Source organism: Ceratotherium simum, chromosome 25 (assembly GCF_057802395.1).
Source record: "Ceratotherium simum simum isolate JZ-2026a chromosome 25, ASM5780239v1, whole genome shotgun sequence".
NCBI classification, from domain to species: Eukaryota; Metazoa; Chordata; class Mammalia; order Perissodactyla; family Rhinocerotidae; genus Ceratotherium; species Ceratotherium simum.
In genome coordinates, this window is record NC_141924.1 from 9680019 (window position 1) to 9698245 (window position 18227).

Sequence of the window (18227 nt, forward strand, 5' to 3'; positions counted from 1 at the left end):
GAGAGTGAAAAGGCAAGTGGCAGCGTGGGAGATATTTGCAACACATAAAACTGACAGAGCTCATATGCAGAATATACAATGTACACCTACAAATAAATATGATAGACAGCCTAATAGAAAGCTGGACGAGGGTTGAACTTGACAAAAAAAAGGCTATTCAGATAGCCAGTAAATATTTGAAAAGGCACTCAACTACAATGAGATACCACTACATACCTATCAAAATGGCTAAAAATTTAAGACAATAGTTAAGTGTTGGCCAAGGTGTAGAACAACTGGAATTCTTGTACACTGCTAAGAGAGGTGTAAATTGGTAAAAGAACTTTGGAAAACCAACATCCACTTAAGTGTAACCCTACGTCCAGAAATTCCACCCACCTGAAATGAATGTAAATGTGGATGTGATAACTGCAGTTAAAAAGAATCGACAGTTAAGTGTATTTTGAAGTAGGTTCCTTTCTGTTTTCCAAGTTAATCTGTCTCCTTCTTTTACATAAAGGTTAATGGCTTTTTTTTCTTTTTAAGGCAATTTTAGTTAAGTCTCTGTCATCTGCAGCTTTGAATATTTTAGTTACTGGACTGTTGCATGTAGCCCATATGCTTCAGAGTCTACCCCAAATGGAGCATATAGCACTAATTTTTCGTAGTCTTTTTTTCCCTTGTTTTTAAGTTATTTGTATATAATTCATGGTGTTGCCCTGGAATATTTGGGAAAGAAGAGTTTGCAAGGCCAAGAGGAGGTACTAATGGGTGGTGTTGAGAAGGATAAGGAGAAAATCTATAATGTGAAGGGTATATGAATATAAGCAAGAAGAATCCTCATAGGTCCCAGTCAGAGGAAACAAACGTTTTGAGTTATTGTACTGTGACTTTATAATTATTTCATAAACTGTTTATTTGAATTAATTGAGCTGTTCTTGCTAAATGTCAGACTTCAAGTTTCGGATTCAAGTGTACCTAGTGAATTCTAAACTAACAAGCTATACAAATGATTTTGTCATTGCATGTTTCTCTGCCTCTTGTCCCTTTTCTCTGGGAATGGGCACAGAGAAGCTATGTAATTATAAGCTGGAAGAAACTTATTAGTAATACTGAAGCATTCAAATTAATTGAGTTTACTCTTAAAGGTTTGAAAAGGTAACCATTTAAATGTCTGACTTTTTTCCCAGCATAAATAAATGTTGCTTGGCTTAGTGATTTTTAGTTTTCTAAACAAATATATCTTTTTTTCTCATTTTCCTCAAGCATGGGGGGTAAAATACCACCTGCTACTCATAAAACTAAATCAGAAGAAAATATCAAGGTGAGTTATGAATTTCATTTATATGTTTAGTGATAAAGTACTGTAAGGTTTCTTAGGGGTGTTTTTTAACTTCTGCTCTCAAATTATCACTCCTGATTTCCCCGAGACCACTTGGAAAAGGATCTTGGTAAAATTTCTGTTTGGACATCAAGTCTCTGGAATCTGATTTAAAAGTGAGAATTTAGGGTTGAATGTTTACCATGTTTTAGAATAAGTGAGAGAAAATGCTACATGTATGTTATATGCATGACCTATGAGTGTTAAGCCCTGTAATTATGTGTATTTGTAGTCTTCATCATTGTCTCTTTAGCACCTAGCACAGTGTTTTATGCACTGTAGGTACTTTGTTTAATAATATTTGCAAAGTAAATGAACAATTAGCCCGAATCAGTAATTTTCAGGTTTTTCTGCCTACTACCTGAGGAGTATTTGAGTGTGATTCATGGTGTTGTTTTAACATATTTGCCAGAAGGGTGTGTAAGATGAAGAGGAGGTTACCAGTAGCTGAAGTTTAGAGATGGGGGAGTGTACTCTTAAGAATGCTCCCTTCAGAATTCTTATTTCTCCCATTTTCTGCCTTCATGTCTAAAAAGATTTTTTCCCGAGTTTTCTGATTAGCCATCTTAAATTGATAAGAAAATTTACTGTTTTATTATTTAGAAAGCTGAACAAGGTTTATCTATTTGGATATGAAATTAGAAGTTATATCTTTGAACAAGTGAAATGAGAGAAGTTAAGCAAAAGCCCCAAAAGTAGTCTTTTTTTTTAGATGAATGATTTCTCAGAGTTTGGTAGTTTCTGAGCCCTGGATAGGATATTTTGCCATTTGATAAACATGGATGAAGACAAAATTATATTTAACCTATATCTCTGCTAAAATTTTTTTATTCTGATTTAGAATTATGATTGGTCTTATTCTCAGAATATGCTAAAGCATCTAGCATCTTGCACATTGTAGGGACTCAAGAAATATTTTGTAATAAGGTGGGGATTTGATTCCATTTTTTTTTTTTTTCTGAGGAAGATCGGCCCTAAGCTAACATCTGCCAATCCTCCTCTTTTTGCTGAGGAAGACTGGCTCTGGGCTAACATCCATGCCCATCTTCCTCCACTTTACATGGGACGCCGCCATAGCATGGCCTGACAAGCGGTGCGTCGGTGCGCGCCCGGGATCCAAACCGGCAAACCCCAGGCCGCCGCAGCAGAGCACGTGCACTCAACCGCCTGTGCCACTGGGCTGGCTGCTGATTCCAATTTTTAAGAAACAGAGAGTAGCTGTCTAAATAACTGGTTACATAACTTATGCTATACTGAACAGTTGGATGAATAGATCTAGGTGGGCTGATCGTGGTATATTCTCTAAGATACACAGCATTGTTAAATGGAAAAATCAAAGTGCAGAGTTGTCTTATATACATAGAGAATGTCTAGAATGGGATATACAACGAAACCATACTGGTTACTTATAGGATGGGAAGGAAATTTGGTTTTCCTCATGTGTGTATTTAAATTCTTTGGATTTTTGTATATTACAGTTTCATAGTCTCTTATTTACAATTCCAAAACTCAGAAACTCTTGAAAATGTGAAGATTTTTAGTAAATTTGGCAATAAAACATGATCTGAACAGACACGAGACTATTTATAGTCTTTTTCCCACTTATTATAAATGCATTAACAACTGGAATATAATGGATGTGAACAGTTTATATGTAAATTTGTATAAATTAGTATATATGTTAGGTGTGTTATTAAATACTAATAGCGTTGTTTGCCTTCCCTTTGCTAGGAAGAAAAAACAGATAGTAAGAAGGCGGAGGAAAGCGTAAAGACAGACGAACCCTCAAGTGAGGAAAGTGATCTAGGTGAGGAGATGGTCGTTTGTATTTGATTACCTCATAAGATCCTGTGTTGATTTTTACTAAATTGACTAGAGCAGCTCTATCTAATAGAAATATAATATATGCTACGTATGAAACTTAAACTTTTCTAGTAGCCACATTTAAAAAATAAACAGGTGAAGTTAATTCAAATTATATATTTAAACTAATATATCTAAAATATTAACATTTCAACATGTAATCAGTATGGAAAAATTATTAATGAAATGTTTTCCTTCTTTTTTTCATACTAAGTCTTCAAAATCCAGAGTGTATTTACACTTATAACATGTCTCAATGCAAATGTTACATTTTTGTTGGAAATACTTGGTCTATATTGAGAGGTCATGAAATTTATAGTTGAAAAAGTTGGGTCACGTCCCAGGTTGTTCTAAACATATGTAGAGGTTTTCCAATAACTGAATCAAATACCAAAATATTATTTTCCTTTAGTACTTGCGTCCATGTTGATAAAACTGGTTCGTTTTAGAGGAATTGATTTCTATGCAGAATTTGGTTGTATTGTTTTTTGTTTTTTTGTTTTTAGGCCGCAAACTGACAAAATCTCTTCGTAAATTTGGAAGTCCTTTGAAACTATAAATATATACCCCAGTTATTAACTGGGAAATCTCTTAATTCACAGACCCTATGTAAAAGCTAACGAAAAGTACTTAGATTTTTGAAATTTTGCATCAGTTGATCATGGATATGGTTAGAATGGGCTTGTTTTTCGGGGGCTTAATTGAAGATCTGTCATTGTTTTTAGTCTTATAATTTTCTAACAAGTTCCATAACTATAATAATTTTTTTTTTTTACCAAATCTCCATCTAAAAGCATTTTCTTTTTTGTGCATGAATCAAGCTGTTTTATAATTAGACAAAATTATAAGCTCAGTTCCTGTTAAAAATGGATTAAAATTTTTTTGTTGCATCAGATGGCTGATTTTAATTTCATTCTTTTTTGACTGTTAAGAGGAAACTTCTTATCAAATTCACTCTATTTGCTAAAAATCTCTGAATATTGTCTATTGTTCTTAAAAGTTTTCTATATATAACAGTTATTTTGTTTTGCTTTGCTGTAGCAAACAGTCCATCATGAAGTTTGCAACATTCCTTTTTCCAGTCTCTTTCTTTACTGTTTTGGTTATAATGCTAGCTTTGGGGCTCATTTCTGCATCAGTAATATGCCTTTATTTTAAAATTACAATTTATCCATACTATTTTTTGAAACAAAAATAATTATATTAAAATTAAATAGTTCCTTATGATTTACATCAAATTATCACTATAACTGGTGCTATCTGCATAAAATTTTTTTTAAAAAACAGTGCATTGGTGTTTAGAACAAATATTTGAACTGGATCAATTTGTTGACACTGACTAAATCAGTGGTATGTCTATGCGTGATACCAGAAACTGTGCACTTGTCAACATTCCCACTACAATGTGATGATAAATATCTTACATGATGCAACAGTTAAAACGAAATGTAGTCTTACCAAAACAATAAAGTTTTGTTTAATGGGGAAATGTTTTACAATGCATCTGTTTAAATAAAATTAACATGAAGTAAAATATTCAGTTCGTCAGTTGCACTAGCGACAGTTTATTAGTTTTGAATTGCCTCGTGGCTGGAAAGTTTATTAGTTTTTAATTGCCTCATGTGGCTACTATATTGGACAGCACGGGTCTTATTGTCATTTTCTTTGGCAGAAATTGACAATGAAGGTGTGATTGAACCAGACACTGATGCCCCTCAGGAAATGGGAGATGAAAATGTAGAGGTAAGTTTAGTAGCTTACTTTCTGCTTGTTGTAAGGGATGTGAAGGTCCCACCTACTGCAATGATTTTATGATATAATTCTTCCAGGAAAGCACATATTAAATCTTTCTCTGACTTAAGGCATTTAGGAAAGCATTTTATTTTACTGTTTAAAGTATTTGGGGGCCGGCCCTGTGGCTTGGTGGTTAAGTGCGCGCGCTGCGATGCTGGTGGCCCGGGTTCGGATCCCGGGTGCGCATCGAGGCACCACTTCTCCGTTCATCCTGAGGCCGAGTCCCACATACAACAACTAGAAGGATGTGCAGCTACGACACACAACTATCCACTGGGGCTTTGGGAAAAATAAAATAAATAAAATCTTTAAAGTATTTGGGAAAATTCCCATTATTTTTAATCATATTCTCTAACAATCTCTGAAATCCTTATTTTTTGTTTACCTGCTTTTTCAGTTTGCATCTGGTTTGACTGCTCTTTAGACTATAGAGTTCACCTAACATGTATATCTACAAGGGGAATTGCCTATTAATGGGATGTCTAATGCCAAATTGTTTTCCAAAATGGTTTTGTCACAGCAGGTACAATACTGCCTTCAAGGTGGTGAAAATAGGTTTTTGTGAGCTGGGCTTGAAAAAAACTTAATATATTACAATGGTTAGTAGTCCTCCAAAGGGTCATAACACATGAGCATATATGAAGTATATCTGTAGTATTAAGATGGAGGGGGTGAGAATTACGAAAAAAATGTCTACAAAGGCTCTTTGGGGGTTGGTAATGAAAAAAAGTTTGAGAAACAGTGTGATATAGTAATAGCAGCTTAAAAGGTTGGTCCATATCCTCAGCAACACTTGATCCTGTCAGATTTCATCTTTGCCAATCTTATTGTGTGAAATGGTGTGTCCTTGTGGCTTTTAATTTGCATTTTCCTGATTTCTAATAAAGTTGGGTATATTCTGATGTTTATTCACAGATATTTGTGAAGTCCTATTCTAACTTAAATTTTTCTTCCTGGTGGTCATCTTTTTCTTACTGATTTATAGTTCATTGAATATTCTGGATACTAACAATTTGTCATCTGTGTGTGCTCCATATATTTTTCTGCTAGTCTGTGGCTTGTCTTTACTTTCTTTACGTTGTCTTAATAAACAAAATCTTTTAGTGCAGTTAAATTGATAATTCTTTTATATATTATGCTTTATTATCTCAAGGTTTTAATTGCTGTAATATATTGTTTTTCCTTCTGAAAATTTTATACGTTTGCCTTTCACCTTTAATCTACCTGTCATTCCCATTAGTGAAGAATTCTTTACCTCACCAATGCCAAAATACACTTGTTTCCATATATGTGTGGTTCAGTTTTGGTGCTCTCTTGTTCTACTTGTCTCATTTTTTCCATACACTAATGACACATTGTCTTACATAGCTTTATACTAAGTCTTGTTATCTGGTGGGGCAAGGACCCCCCCCCCCCAACACTTTAGGAGTATCTTGGCTGTTCTTGGCCTTTGTTCTTCCATATAAATTTTAAAATCAGATTGTCAAGTCCCTGGCCCCCCCCTGCAAATTAGGATTTTTTTTCCCCTGTTAGAATTGCATTAAATCTAAATCAAGTCAGGGAGAAGCTACATCTCCTCATTGTTGAGATTAACTATCCATGAATGTGGTATTTAATTTTTAGGTCTTTTTTTTTTAAATGTCTTTTAAAAGCTTACTAACATTTTCTTCATAAAGATCTTGTACATCTTTAAAAACAAATATAAGTACTTTTTGTCACTATTTTTAAGAGGAATTTTTTTAAATTGTGTTGTGTTTATTAATGGTGCTGTGTCATTTCAATGTGTCTAGGTTTATAATGCTTTTTATTTATCCTACTTGAAATTTATTGGGCATCTTAAATTGTAGGGTTGTTAAACTTTCTTTAGCTCTGGAGCATTTTCAACTAGTATCTCTTTCAAATATTGCCACTAACCCATTCTCTCTGCTCTCATTCTGGAGCCCTAGTTAGATACATATTAGACTTTTTTGCTATTAAGTTCCATATCTTTATCACTGCTGAATTATGTATGCTTTCTTTGTCTAATCAGCTGTTTCATTGATGTAATTCAAATACTTATGATTTTTATTTTGATACTTTTCACTTTCTTTTTAAAGTCCATTTGGTTATTTATAAGTCTCTTGCTCCTTACTCATTTTCAGAACTTGCCTTTATTCTCTTAAACACATTAATTTCTTTGTTGTTCTCTATTGCTGGTCTTATTCTTCTTTTATTTTTCCTGACTCTTGCTCATTGAGGTACTTTGTGGAGTGTGTGTGTGTGTGTGTGTATTTTGACCATGAGGTCTTTGAAACTTCACCTGTGGAAAGTTTTTGAGGCCTGGGTAGAAGGTGTGTTCCTCCAAAGAGGAATATGTTTGCTTCCATCAAGACTCTGAGTTGGGGCTACCGACTCAAGGACCGCTTTAAATTCTCAGCGTGGTTTTTTTATGGTTTGTTTAACTTTACAAGTAATGTGAAGTCCAGTGGAAAAGCTGGTTTGTGGTTATGAATTTACAGGGGAGATTTTTTTTCTCTCTTCTTGGCTCTCCCTTTCTTCGGAATAGTTTATCTTTGGTTTACCATTTTGCTTGCAGGTATAGGCATTTGGGGTTTCAGATTTATTTTAGAAGGTGTATGATTAGACCACATACATTCGCTTTACCTGAATCTAGACTTTGTTGAATGTGTCTTGCACTACCTTCAAAACAGAATTGCAAGGTCACCAGGTTTGACTCCTGCCAGAAGAGTGAAAGCAGATGGTGCACTTGGCTACCTCGCTGGATTTCAAGCCATTATTTAATCTTGTTCTTTGAGGATTTCTACATTCTGAGATCAAAGATGGCTTTTAAAAGGTGGTTTTTTAGACTTGTTCAGGGTATCAAGTGCACCATGTTGCCATAAACCAGTCTTTTTTTTTTTTTTTTTTTTTTTTAGTTACCCTAGCTTTGTAGGATGTCTTACTGTTGGGTAGTGTGTCTTTGTTCTTTTAAAAAGGTTGTCTTTTTTTTTTTTTTTTTTTTTTTGTGAGGAAGATCAGCCCTGAGCTAACATCCATGCCATTCCTCCTCTTTTTGCTGAGGAAGACTGGCCATGAGCTAACATTTGTGCCCATCTTCCTCCACTTTATATGGGACGCCGCCACAGCATGGCCTGACAAGCAGTGTGTCGGTGCGCACCCGGGATCCGAACCCGGGCCGCCAGCAGCGGAGCGCATGCACTTAACCACTACGCCATGGGGCTGGCCCTAAAAAGTTTTTTAAAGTTTGTCTTAAACTTGTAGGAATTTTTGTGGCAATTGCTTTGAATTTATTGAGTAACTTGGGGATGCTTTGAAATATTCAAAATCTTTCCATGAACAAGGTGTATATCTTGTCTCCTTTAATAGAATTTTACTCCTCCCACCCCTGTGAAAGTCTTGTGTGCTCTTAGAATGGTATATTGTTCTGTCATATTTTATAATTGATTTTTGATGATGTGGAGGAACTCTGCATTTGTTTTGATGTTGCTGTTAGTTTCTGAGAACTTGATTGAATTGTCTTAGTAGATCTAGTACTTGTCAGTACCATTGGGTTTTCTCAGCAAATGTAAATAAGACTGCTTGGTACTTTCCTTCCAATGCTTAAAGCCATCAACTCATTTTCTTAATGAATTAGCCAGCACCTCCAGTAATATTGAACACAGTGGTGGTAATAGAGTGGATTTTTTTCCTTTTATTAAAGAAACTGCTTCTTAAGTTTCCATTTTAGGTAGGATGTTTGCTGTAAGTTTTTGTTACTAGTAATCATTGTACTATCAGCAGTCTTTTACAGTGTTTATTCTGTGTAGTATAGGTACTCAATAGATGTTTGTTAGAACAAAAGAATGACTTGTTTCTCTTCTGAAGATTCAAGCCTAAAAGGAACTAGCTTTAGTTACTCCATTGTGAGGAGATTGAGTTTTAGTGTTTGTGAATAACCAGGAAGGAGTTGGTAAAACAAGGGCAAAACAACTTGCTCAGGTTAGGATGGAGGGAAGCAAAGGTCATGTCTAAGGCAGACTGTAGGGAGTGAAATTTATTGTTTAGTATGAAAGATTAAAGCTAATCTTGTGTAATTTCTTACTAATCAGTTATTCTCTTTGCTCCCTGGAGACTGGAGAAAGTGAGTGAAAGTGGGAGTTGTGACTACCCCTTCCCTAGGAAAGTCTAAATTCCTTCCTCTTCTGCTTTCTCTACTATTTCTAAGTTGACCTTCAATTTCCCCCTAGATAACCGAGGAGATGATGGATCAGGCAAATGATAAAAAAGTGGCTGCCATTGATGCCCTAAATGATGGTGAGTGATTTTTTTTCTCTTTGGTACATTTCTCTGGTAGTCTGAATATTCTCTTCTCTACTGCAGTAACTGTTAAATAGTGGGAACGTGGAAGGGAACTTAAACTCATTGAGTATCTTACACCGGAGAAGAAAGTGTCCTATTCGCTGCCTACCTCTTCCCCATTGATAGAGGCTGAAATCACTCAGGAATTAATTACCTTGCCTCAGGGCATAGACAGATCCTGATGTCACTCAAAGACTGCTTTCCTGACTGTATCCTGGTGTTTCTCTATTGAGAAGAGGTTTTAAAAGGTGAAAGGGGGGCCGGCCCCATGGCGTAGCGGTTAAGTGTGCATGTTCCGCTGCTGGCAGCCCGGGTTCGGAACCCTGGGCGCGCACCGACGCACCACTTGTCAGGCCATGCTGTGGCGGCGTCCCATATAAAGTAGAGGAAGATGAGCACAGATGTTAGCGCAGGGCCAGTCTTCCTCAGCAAAAAGAGGAGGATTGGCATGGATGTTAGCTCAGGGCTGATCCTCCTCACAAAAAAATAAAATAAAAGGTGAAAGGCTTTCAAAAAAAGTGGTATTAGAACAACTTTATGCATAGTAACACCCTTAACAAATGATGTCCATAGGCATAACACTCTTATTCTAGTCTCTACATGTTAGATCCTCTTCAGAAAATCCTATCAGAGTGGGAGAGTGCTGATATTAAGTATAATGTTATAATCAGTTATAATCAGTAAAATCATTTATTAACTTGGGTACTCGGCAAATCCCCCCCATAGCTGTGTGGTAGTACATCACAATGCCATCGTTGAACAGATGCTGTTGTATAATGCTGATGTGCCTTTGGACTTCATCTGTAGACTTAAAAGACGACTGAAGTTTTATTGCAGAATGAGTTCGGTATTGATTACTGTTCCAAGTTGGCAAATATATTCACTTCCTTTTTTTGTAATCCTACTACCTTCTTAGTTTAGGTCCTTATCATATGTTTATACTATTGCAATGGCCTCAGTAGTGTGCCTACCTGAAATGTCTGTTTCCTTTATTGCTTTCTGTTAACTGTCCCTAGATTATTCTTACTTAGAACTGCTTTGTATTGTTACACACTCCCTTGCTTGTAACTTACGACTAACTTTTTGCATACAGTTTGAAGATCTTCATCATAGCATTAGACCTGCTAGAGTCAGAGCCCATATTTTGCCTTCCCAGCTTTCTTCTCTTCTTTTTAAATATTAATCTTCCATTCCAGCCAGATCTCACAGTCCTAGAACGTTCCTTTGCTTGTGCTCTGCTGCTTCTCTGTAAAGCTCTTCTTCACCTGTTTCAACTTTTAATTCACACCCATTAATTGATCCCAGCCACTTCTCTTCCTGACCATTCCTTTTCCACACTAATCTTTTCTTCCTTTCGCTACCTCCTAAGATTTCTATTTATCTAGCATTTATTTTGTGCCTTCAACATGTCTGGCAGTTTTATTATGTTTTAATGTGCATTATTTCATGAAAACCTCATACTAATACCATTTTACAAATTAATGAATAACCTGAGGGCTCAGAGGGCTTTTGACTTGTCCAGGATCTTACTGTGCCATACTGTCAGCTCATTATATTTGTCACTTATTTTGGCGTTTTGTCTCGTATTTTTTAAATTTATTTTCTTATTTATTTCCTCAGCAATATTTAACAAAATGAAAATGAACTGCCACCATCTAATAAGTCACGTTCTTGTTTTTCTGTATTTCTTTCCAAGCTATGTTCATGTGTAAATTTAACCTAGTTCTAATTTTAGAATAAGCACAATTTTATAGTACATCCTAAAGGGATAAAACACTAATATTCTAAGGTAGGGATTGTAGGTTCAGGCCTTGCTTGGGGTTGGAGAGGCAGGAATATAGTTAGACACTAGACTTATGGATCTAAAGTGCCTGGGTTTGAATCTCAGCTCTGGCACTTACTAGCTAGGTAAACTTAGAGAAGTGACTCTCTTTGCCTCTGTTTCCCCATTTGTTTTGTTTTTTTTTTATATAATTTTATTTATTTTTTCCCCCAAAGCCCCAGTAGATAGTTGTATGCCATAGCTGCACTTCTTTCTAGTTGCTGTATGTGGGATGCGGCCTCAGCGTGGCCGGAGAAGCAGTGCGTTGGTGCGCACCCGGGATCCGAACCCGGGCCGCCAGCAGCGGAGTGCGCGCACTTAACTGCTAAGCCACGGGGCCGGCCCTGTTTCCCCATTTGTAAACTAAGGATAACAGTACCTACCTAATAGAGTCATGAGGAGTAAATAAGTGAATATGTGTAATATGCCTAGAATAGTACCTGGCACTGTTCTTTTTATTAAGGTGTAAGTATTCTTGCTTACTAAGTAAGACTTTAGTAAAGTGTTTCCAGCTGTCGCATTATTAGTAGTATTTTTACTATGCTTTTTTAGTTTAATATATTTATTCAACAAATATTTATTGAAGGCTTACCGTGTTTCAGGCCATGTTTTAGATGCTGGATATACAGTGTGGAAACAACAGACCAAGTTGTTTACCTCATGGACCTCATATATTACTGGGAAACAAAAACAAATTGATAATATAATGTTAGGTGGTAATAAATACTATGAAGAAAAATAGAGCTGAGTAAAAGGATAGTCAGTGATGGAAGCTATATTTTACATAGGGTGGTCAGGAAAGCATCTGACAACATGAAGGGAGCAAGCCATGTGAAGAAGGGCTTTTGAGACAGAGGGAAGAACAAGTAGAGAAGCTAACTGGGAGAGCGAGTAGGATGTTTACATATTCAAGGAATAGCAGAAAGGCTAGTGTAGCTGGAGTGTGGTGAGTGAAGAGGTAAGAGTGTTAGAATTGAGGTCAGAGAAGCACCTGGGAGCGGGTGACGGGTGGTGGGAAGTGGTGAGGAGGATAGATAGATAAATTACAAAGAACTTTTATAGATAATGCTAAGGACTTCGGATTTTATCCTTAAGGATAATGGTAAGCCATTGAGGGTTTTTTGACACGGAGAGTTTCACAGTGAGTTGAATTTACCTTTGAAAAGGATTATTATTACTACTTCATGTAGATCAGATTGTGGGGGCCAATAAGGGTATGTTAGCTCATTGGAGAAGTAGAAGCCAAAACATGAGTCTATATACCAGAGATATATTAGGAAAATACCTGTGAGGGAAAACGGGGGAGCAGGGAGAGCCAGAGTTGTCTGGGAAGGCAGTGAGATGATCATATAGGTCTTATACCCCTTCGTAGGAAAAGTCTTCAGCTATAGCTATGTTTCTTAAAAAGTCTGGGCAAGATAAAGTTGCCCATTACAGGAGCTGCACGTCTCATAAGAATGGGCCTGCCTTGGTATCCTTGCTGTATTCAGTCATTAGCTGGGAGCAGCTTTTGAAGTGTAGCCTTGAGCACAGAAGATGGAGTTCTCAATCAGTTATGCTCCCCACACCAGATCTGAGGTGTGTTTTCATGATCCCAGAGAGGGAAAGCAAGAAATTGAGTCTTTCTAGTCTAGGTGGCTAATGATAGTGGCTTGGATTAGGTCAGAGGTTCCCAAACTTTCTCTGTTTACAGTGCCCTTACTGTCTTGACTTTTTGAATAACACTCCTAGGTCAAAAAGAAATGCATACGAGTTTAATTTATAGTGTAATTAGGTCCAACAATTTAGTAAGTGTATAGTCCTAACAAGTCAGTGATTGTTTGAAAAAATAGTACACACAAATTAAAAGCAGATATATTTAATTTCTTTTTTTTTTCTTTTGTTTCTTTCTTTCTTTCTTTTTTTTTTTTTGATGAGGAAGATTGGCCCTGAGCTAACATATATTGCCAATCTTCCTCTTTTTGCTTGAGGAAGATTGTCCTTGGGCTAACATCTGTGCCAGTCTTCCTCTACTTTGTATATCGGACCCCGCCATGGCCTGGCTTGATGAGTGGTGTGTAGATCCGAGCCCAGGATCTGACCTGTGAACCCCGGGGCTGCCAAAGCGAAACACGTGAACCCAACCACTACACCATGGGGCCAGCCCCTAATTTCATTCTTAAATAACCATGTTTATTTTCTAAGAAGCTGTGTATGTATGTTGGGTACTAAGCTTCTAAAATCTTGGGATCAGATTGGACACTGACACCCTCATTTCCTGTTCCACATCTACTTTTCTGCAGTTCTTCCTTTTTATCATAGCAACTACTACAAACACGGTTTTTCCAAGACATTATCAAAAAGAATGTAGTGATCCAGTGTTGAAAATGTGAACTATATTGAGCCAGTAGTTTGTGCAGGGCTAACAAATCAAGGGTCCTGTGGCCCCGTGGTGCGCAGTGTGGAAACCTCGGGGCTTAGGGTGATAAGGTGAGAGGCGGATAGATTTTGGATATATTTTGAAAGTAGAGATAAAAGGATTTAGGTTTTTAGATTGGGGAGTCAAGAATGACTCCAAGGTTTTCGGCTTGAGGTAGATCAGGAGTTGCCAAACTACAGCCTCCTGTTTTTGTAAAAATTTAATGGAACACAGTCACACCTGTTCGTTTGTGTATTGTCTGTGGCTGCTTTCCCACTACAACAGCAGAGTTGAATTGTTACGACTGTTAACAGTCTGCAAAGCCTAAAATAATTATTATACGTCCCTTCACAAAAAAGTTTGCCAACCTCTAAGCTAGACTAAATGGAGGAGCCATTTACTTAGTTGGGAATATAGGGATGGGGAATAGATTTAGAGATGGAGTAGGAATTGAGAGTTCAGTTTTGAACATGGTAGGTATGAGTTGCTTATTAGATCCAAGTGTAGTAACTTGTAATAGACACTATTCTCCTAGACTCCTAGTAGCAACTAATAAGACTGAACCTTTTTTTGCATTGTTCATGAGTTCTGGTAAAATCCTTTACACATTTAGTAGCTGGGTAAATATATTTTTCAAAGTGGGTTGTAGCATTTACTTTAAAATTCTGTTTGTCTTGCCTTCCCATGTTTCCTGTGTCCAAGAATTAGACTTTATGCAAAGAACTGTTCTAATTCTATAGTATGTTGTATTTGTTGAATGACTTCACTGAAGGGACTAATAAACAAAGAAGCTACCTATGAGAATGGGATACAATAAATGAATTTAAAATGTGGGTTGTGGTCTTTCATGAGTTCTAGTTTTCTTGAATTTTTATGCTATTCCTGTGAATTCAAATAGTAATTTTTTTTAACCAGCCTTATGGATTTAGTATGGGTAGTTTTTCCTTTAATAAGTTTAATTTTATCCTTTTAACTTAATGGATAAAAGACAATTTAATTAATAAAATAAAATTTATTTTATTCTTTAAATTAATTTTATTCTTTTATTTTTTTCTTAATTTAAAAAATCACTATGAGTCCTACTAAGAATGTGGTATTCTGCTGTTTGTTAAGGGGTTATGTACCTGAAAATTATCTCTATCTTGAGTGATGTACGATATAAGTGTGGCAAAGGTTTGCTTTGAAGAGCCAGTTTTTATATTAATTTAGAAACTAGTCTTTGTTCACTGGACTAAAAGAAGAATGTGAAAGACTAATTGGATAAAAGATCAACAATTTTTATTAATATTTTTTATCCTCTATTTCTCAATAACTTTTACTTTAGGTGAACTACAGAAAGCCATTGAGTTGTTCACGGATGCCATCAAGCTGAATCCCCGCTTGGCCATTCTGTATGCCAAGAGAGCCAGGTGAGGATGCTAACCAAAAAGCGTGCCCTAGTGAATCATTTCTGCTCATTTATTTAAATAGAATTGCTTCTGTGGTGATCCCAAGGGTGTTATTGTTTGAAATGAATATGTTTTAATGTCATACTTATTTTTTAGTGTCTTCATCAAATTACAGAAGCCAAATGCTGCCATCCGAGACTGTGACAGAGCTATTGAAATAAATCCTGATTCAGCTCAGCCTTACAAGTGGCGAGGGAAAGCACACAGGTAAATAGTGGAATTTAATTATTTTCAGAACTCTTTAAATTTAAATCTGATGTTTTACTATGCTTTCTAGAAAAACCCAAAATAGCGTAAGGCTTTAATTTCCAAGTAATATGTGCTCAATGTGGAAGAATTCACAGAGAGGATAATATACGGAACAAATAAGAAAGTAAAAATTCTTTTCACTCTTGTCATTCAAAGAAAACCACTGTTAACAGTTTTTAACCATATATAGTCAAATTTAAGGATTTTTCTCAAAAGTATTTCTAAGAAAAGAGAGTGGCCTTATGTCAGTGTCCTTGCAAATTTTGTCTTGTTTTCAGACTTTCTCTTTGTAACTTAACATTAAACAACCAACATTTTATAGAAGAAGGAATTCACTAGCCTCAAACTACTTCAGTCACTGCTGAGTCACCTGAAAAATCAGAAAAAGGGGAAAATATAGAGATGAATTTAACCCTGATTAGTAATCATTCCTGGAAGCCAAACTTAATATTATACAAATGAGTATTTGTGGTTTGTGGATGAAATGTCCAGGGACATTTACATATTAACGTGGATTCAAAAAGTGCTCTACTTCAAGTGTGGATGGAGGTGAAGCTGGATATGTTTGGGACAGCTGTATTAGGTGACTCAAAAAAGTAGCTCTAGTGATTATGAAGACACATGTCAAAGATATAGGTAAAAGGTTGAAATAAAATTTATTAATCCTCTGAAAGCTCACGCATTACTGTTGATTCTCTTGAGACCCTAGTAGGCGTTGGGCATTTCTTTGCCTTCTGGTACAAGACAGCATGAGCTCATCTTGTACTTTGCTTGTCCCAGACTTAGAATAAACTGTTTCTCAAGAAACCGTGGTTCATTTTAGTGGGGATTATATTTATAGAAACTAAAGTTTGGCTACTAGGTGTGTTCCTTGCTTCCTGGATATCATTACTTTGGTCATTTCAATGTCAGTTAGAAAAAACATGTTAAAAATAATGATTTTTAGTAAAAAAGTTATCAAATTTTGAGTTTATACTGATATTTTCCATTAAAACTCAACATTAAATATTTTCCCTTTTATTTTGTATTTTTGACACTATTCTCCTAGATCCAAAATCTTTGTCCCTCTTTACTTACTTGTGTTATCTTGTGATATACATAAAATTGTTTCAGAATCGTGCCTTAAAAATAATATGTCTTCTAAGTAAAGTTCGAAGTTCTTTTTGCAGTTCTTATCCTTAGAATATATTCCATTTAAGATACACAGTTACAATACTGTTTTAAAAGTTACTTGAGGGCCGGCCCCGTGGCTTAGCGGTTGGGTGTGCGCACTCCGCTGCTGGCAGCCCGGGTTCGGATCCTGGGCGCACACTGACGCACAGCTTCTCCCGCCATGCTGAGGCCGGGTCCCACATACAGCAACTAGAAGGATGTGCAACTATGACATACAACTGTCTACTGGGGCTTTGGGGATAAAAAGGAGGAGGATTGGCAGTGGATGTTAGCTCAGAGCCAGTCTTCCTCAGCAAAAAGAGGAGGATTAGCATGGATGTTAGCTCAGGGCTGATCTTCCTCACAAAAAAAAAAAACAAAAAAAAAAATAAAAGTTACTTGAATTAATTTTTTCTGTATGGTTTATGTTGTCAATGTGATAAAAAATTAGCCTCTTTTTATTTCTGTGTCATTCAGGTTTAGAGTTTGCTTTATTTCCATCCTTGCTGATTAAATTGTCTTCTTTGAGTATGTAAACATTGGCAGGTTTAAAAGAGCCAAAACCGAGTTAACAGGCATACCCAGAGAAGTCTCATTTCCATTACTATCCCCTCTACTCCATTCTAAGCTACCTTCACCAACCTTTAATTTCTAATTTATCTTTTCTCTCCTTTTTCAATAAAATGTGCACACGTATTGTTTTCTATGTTGTAGAAGGTAGCGTGCTAAATATACATCGTGTTAACCCTGTTTTTGATGAGTTGAAAGCTGTGGCGCTACATAATTTTTTTTGATTTCATGATATTATGAGTTAAGAAAGGTTTTTTTTTTTTAAGTTTTTAAACATTTTTTAGTAGAGCAGCTTTACAGTTACCATAAAGGAAATTTAAATTCCCTCAAATTTTCCTAGGGTAGAACATAGTAATTGAATTAGTTCATGAAAGTTTATAGTTCAGTATTTAATTTAAAGCTCTTCTGTAACAATCCTTTTTTATAATAAGGAAGAAAGACTCCATGCCACATGCCACAAAAGTGAATATGTATGAAAGGCTCCTAAAATGAATTTAAATCTGTTTTAGACTTCTGGGCCACTGGGAAGAAGCTGCCCACGATCTTGCTCTTGCCTGTAAACTGGATTATGATGAAGATGCTAGCGCAATGCTAAAGGAAGTTCAACCGAGGGTATGTTCAAGCAGAGAAAGGGAAAGTCATTACTGTTACACTCTGTGGCTCTAGTATGGAGCCCCGGCAGTAACTTACCTGGAAAACAGATGTACAGAAACAAACATTTGGAAGTTATAATCTGTAATCACTGAAGTTTGTGCTCAACGCAGGATATCGCATTAGGTTTTCATACTTTCATTTCTCATGCTGTATTATAGCAAGCTCTATTAACTTTGTTTGCAAGCTTAGAGTAGAATTATAACCAGAATGTTAGAAATGGAAAAGGTGGCATCAAGTTTACAGCAAGGAAAGAAATAGAAAATTTATAAAATGTGACCCAAGATTGAGTCTGGTCTGTCCTTATATATCGTAGCTGTATACAGCCACTGTATAAAGCATGAAGGCCCATGGAAGTAAAAAGTTTCAACCTTTTTAAAATGTTACTATTGAATCCAAAAGCTAGAATATTCTGTTTTAAGATAATTTCTATCTGAAATTGTTAGTTTAAATGATTTTAATGCATTTACATGGTAAACCCTTCAGCTTTGTGGAAAGTTTCACTACCAAGAATTTATTCCCAAAGATTTTAAGATGGTGGAAATTTTATTGAATTTCACTTATCTACTATCAGAGACTATT

The 18227-nt window shown here is 36.0% G+C and overlaps 1 protein-coding gene across 1 annotated transcript in view; it reads left to right on the forward strand.

Annotated features, from left to right (window-relative positions):
* Positions 1-18227, forward strand: part of ST13 (ST13 Hsp70 interacting protein) — a 30512-nt gene that overhangs the window by 4570 nt on the left and 7715 nt on the right. The window contains exons 2-8 of the mRNA XM_004437893.3: positions 1246-1303; positions 3092-3167; positions 4896-4966; positions 9244-9310; positions 14900-14984; positions 15120-15230; positions 17504-17606. Of these exons, the coding sequence (XP_004437950.1) occupies positions 1246-1303; positions 3092-3167; positions 4896-4966; positions 9244-9310; positions 14900-14984; positions 15120-15230; positions 17504-17606 (571 nt within the window). The remainder of the gene's footprint in view (positions 1-1245; positions 1304-3091; positions 3168-4895; positions 4967-9243; positions 9311-14899; positions 14985-15119; positions 15231-17503; positions 17607-18227) is intronic.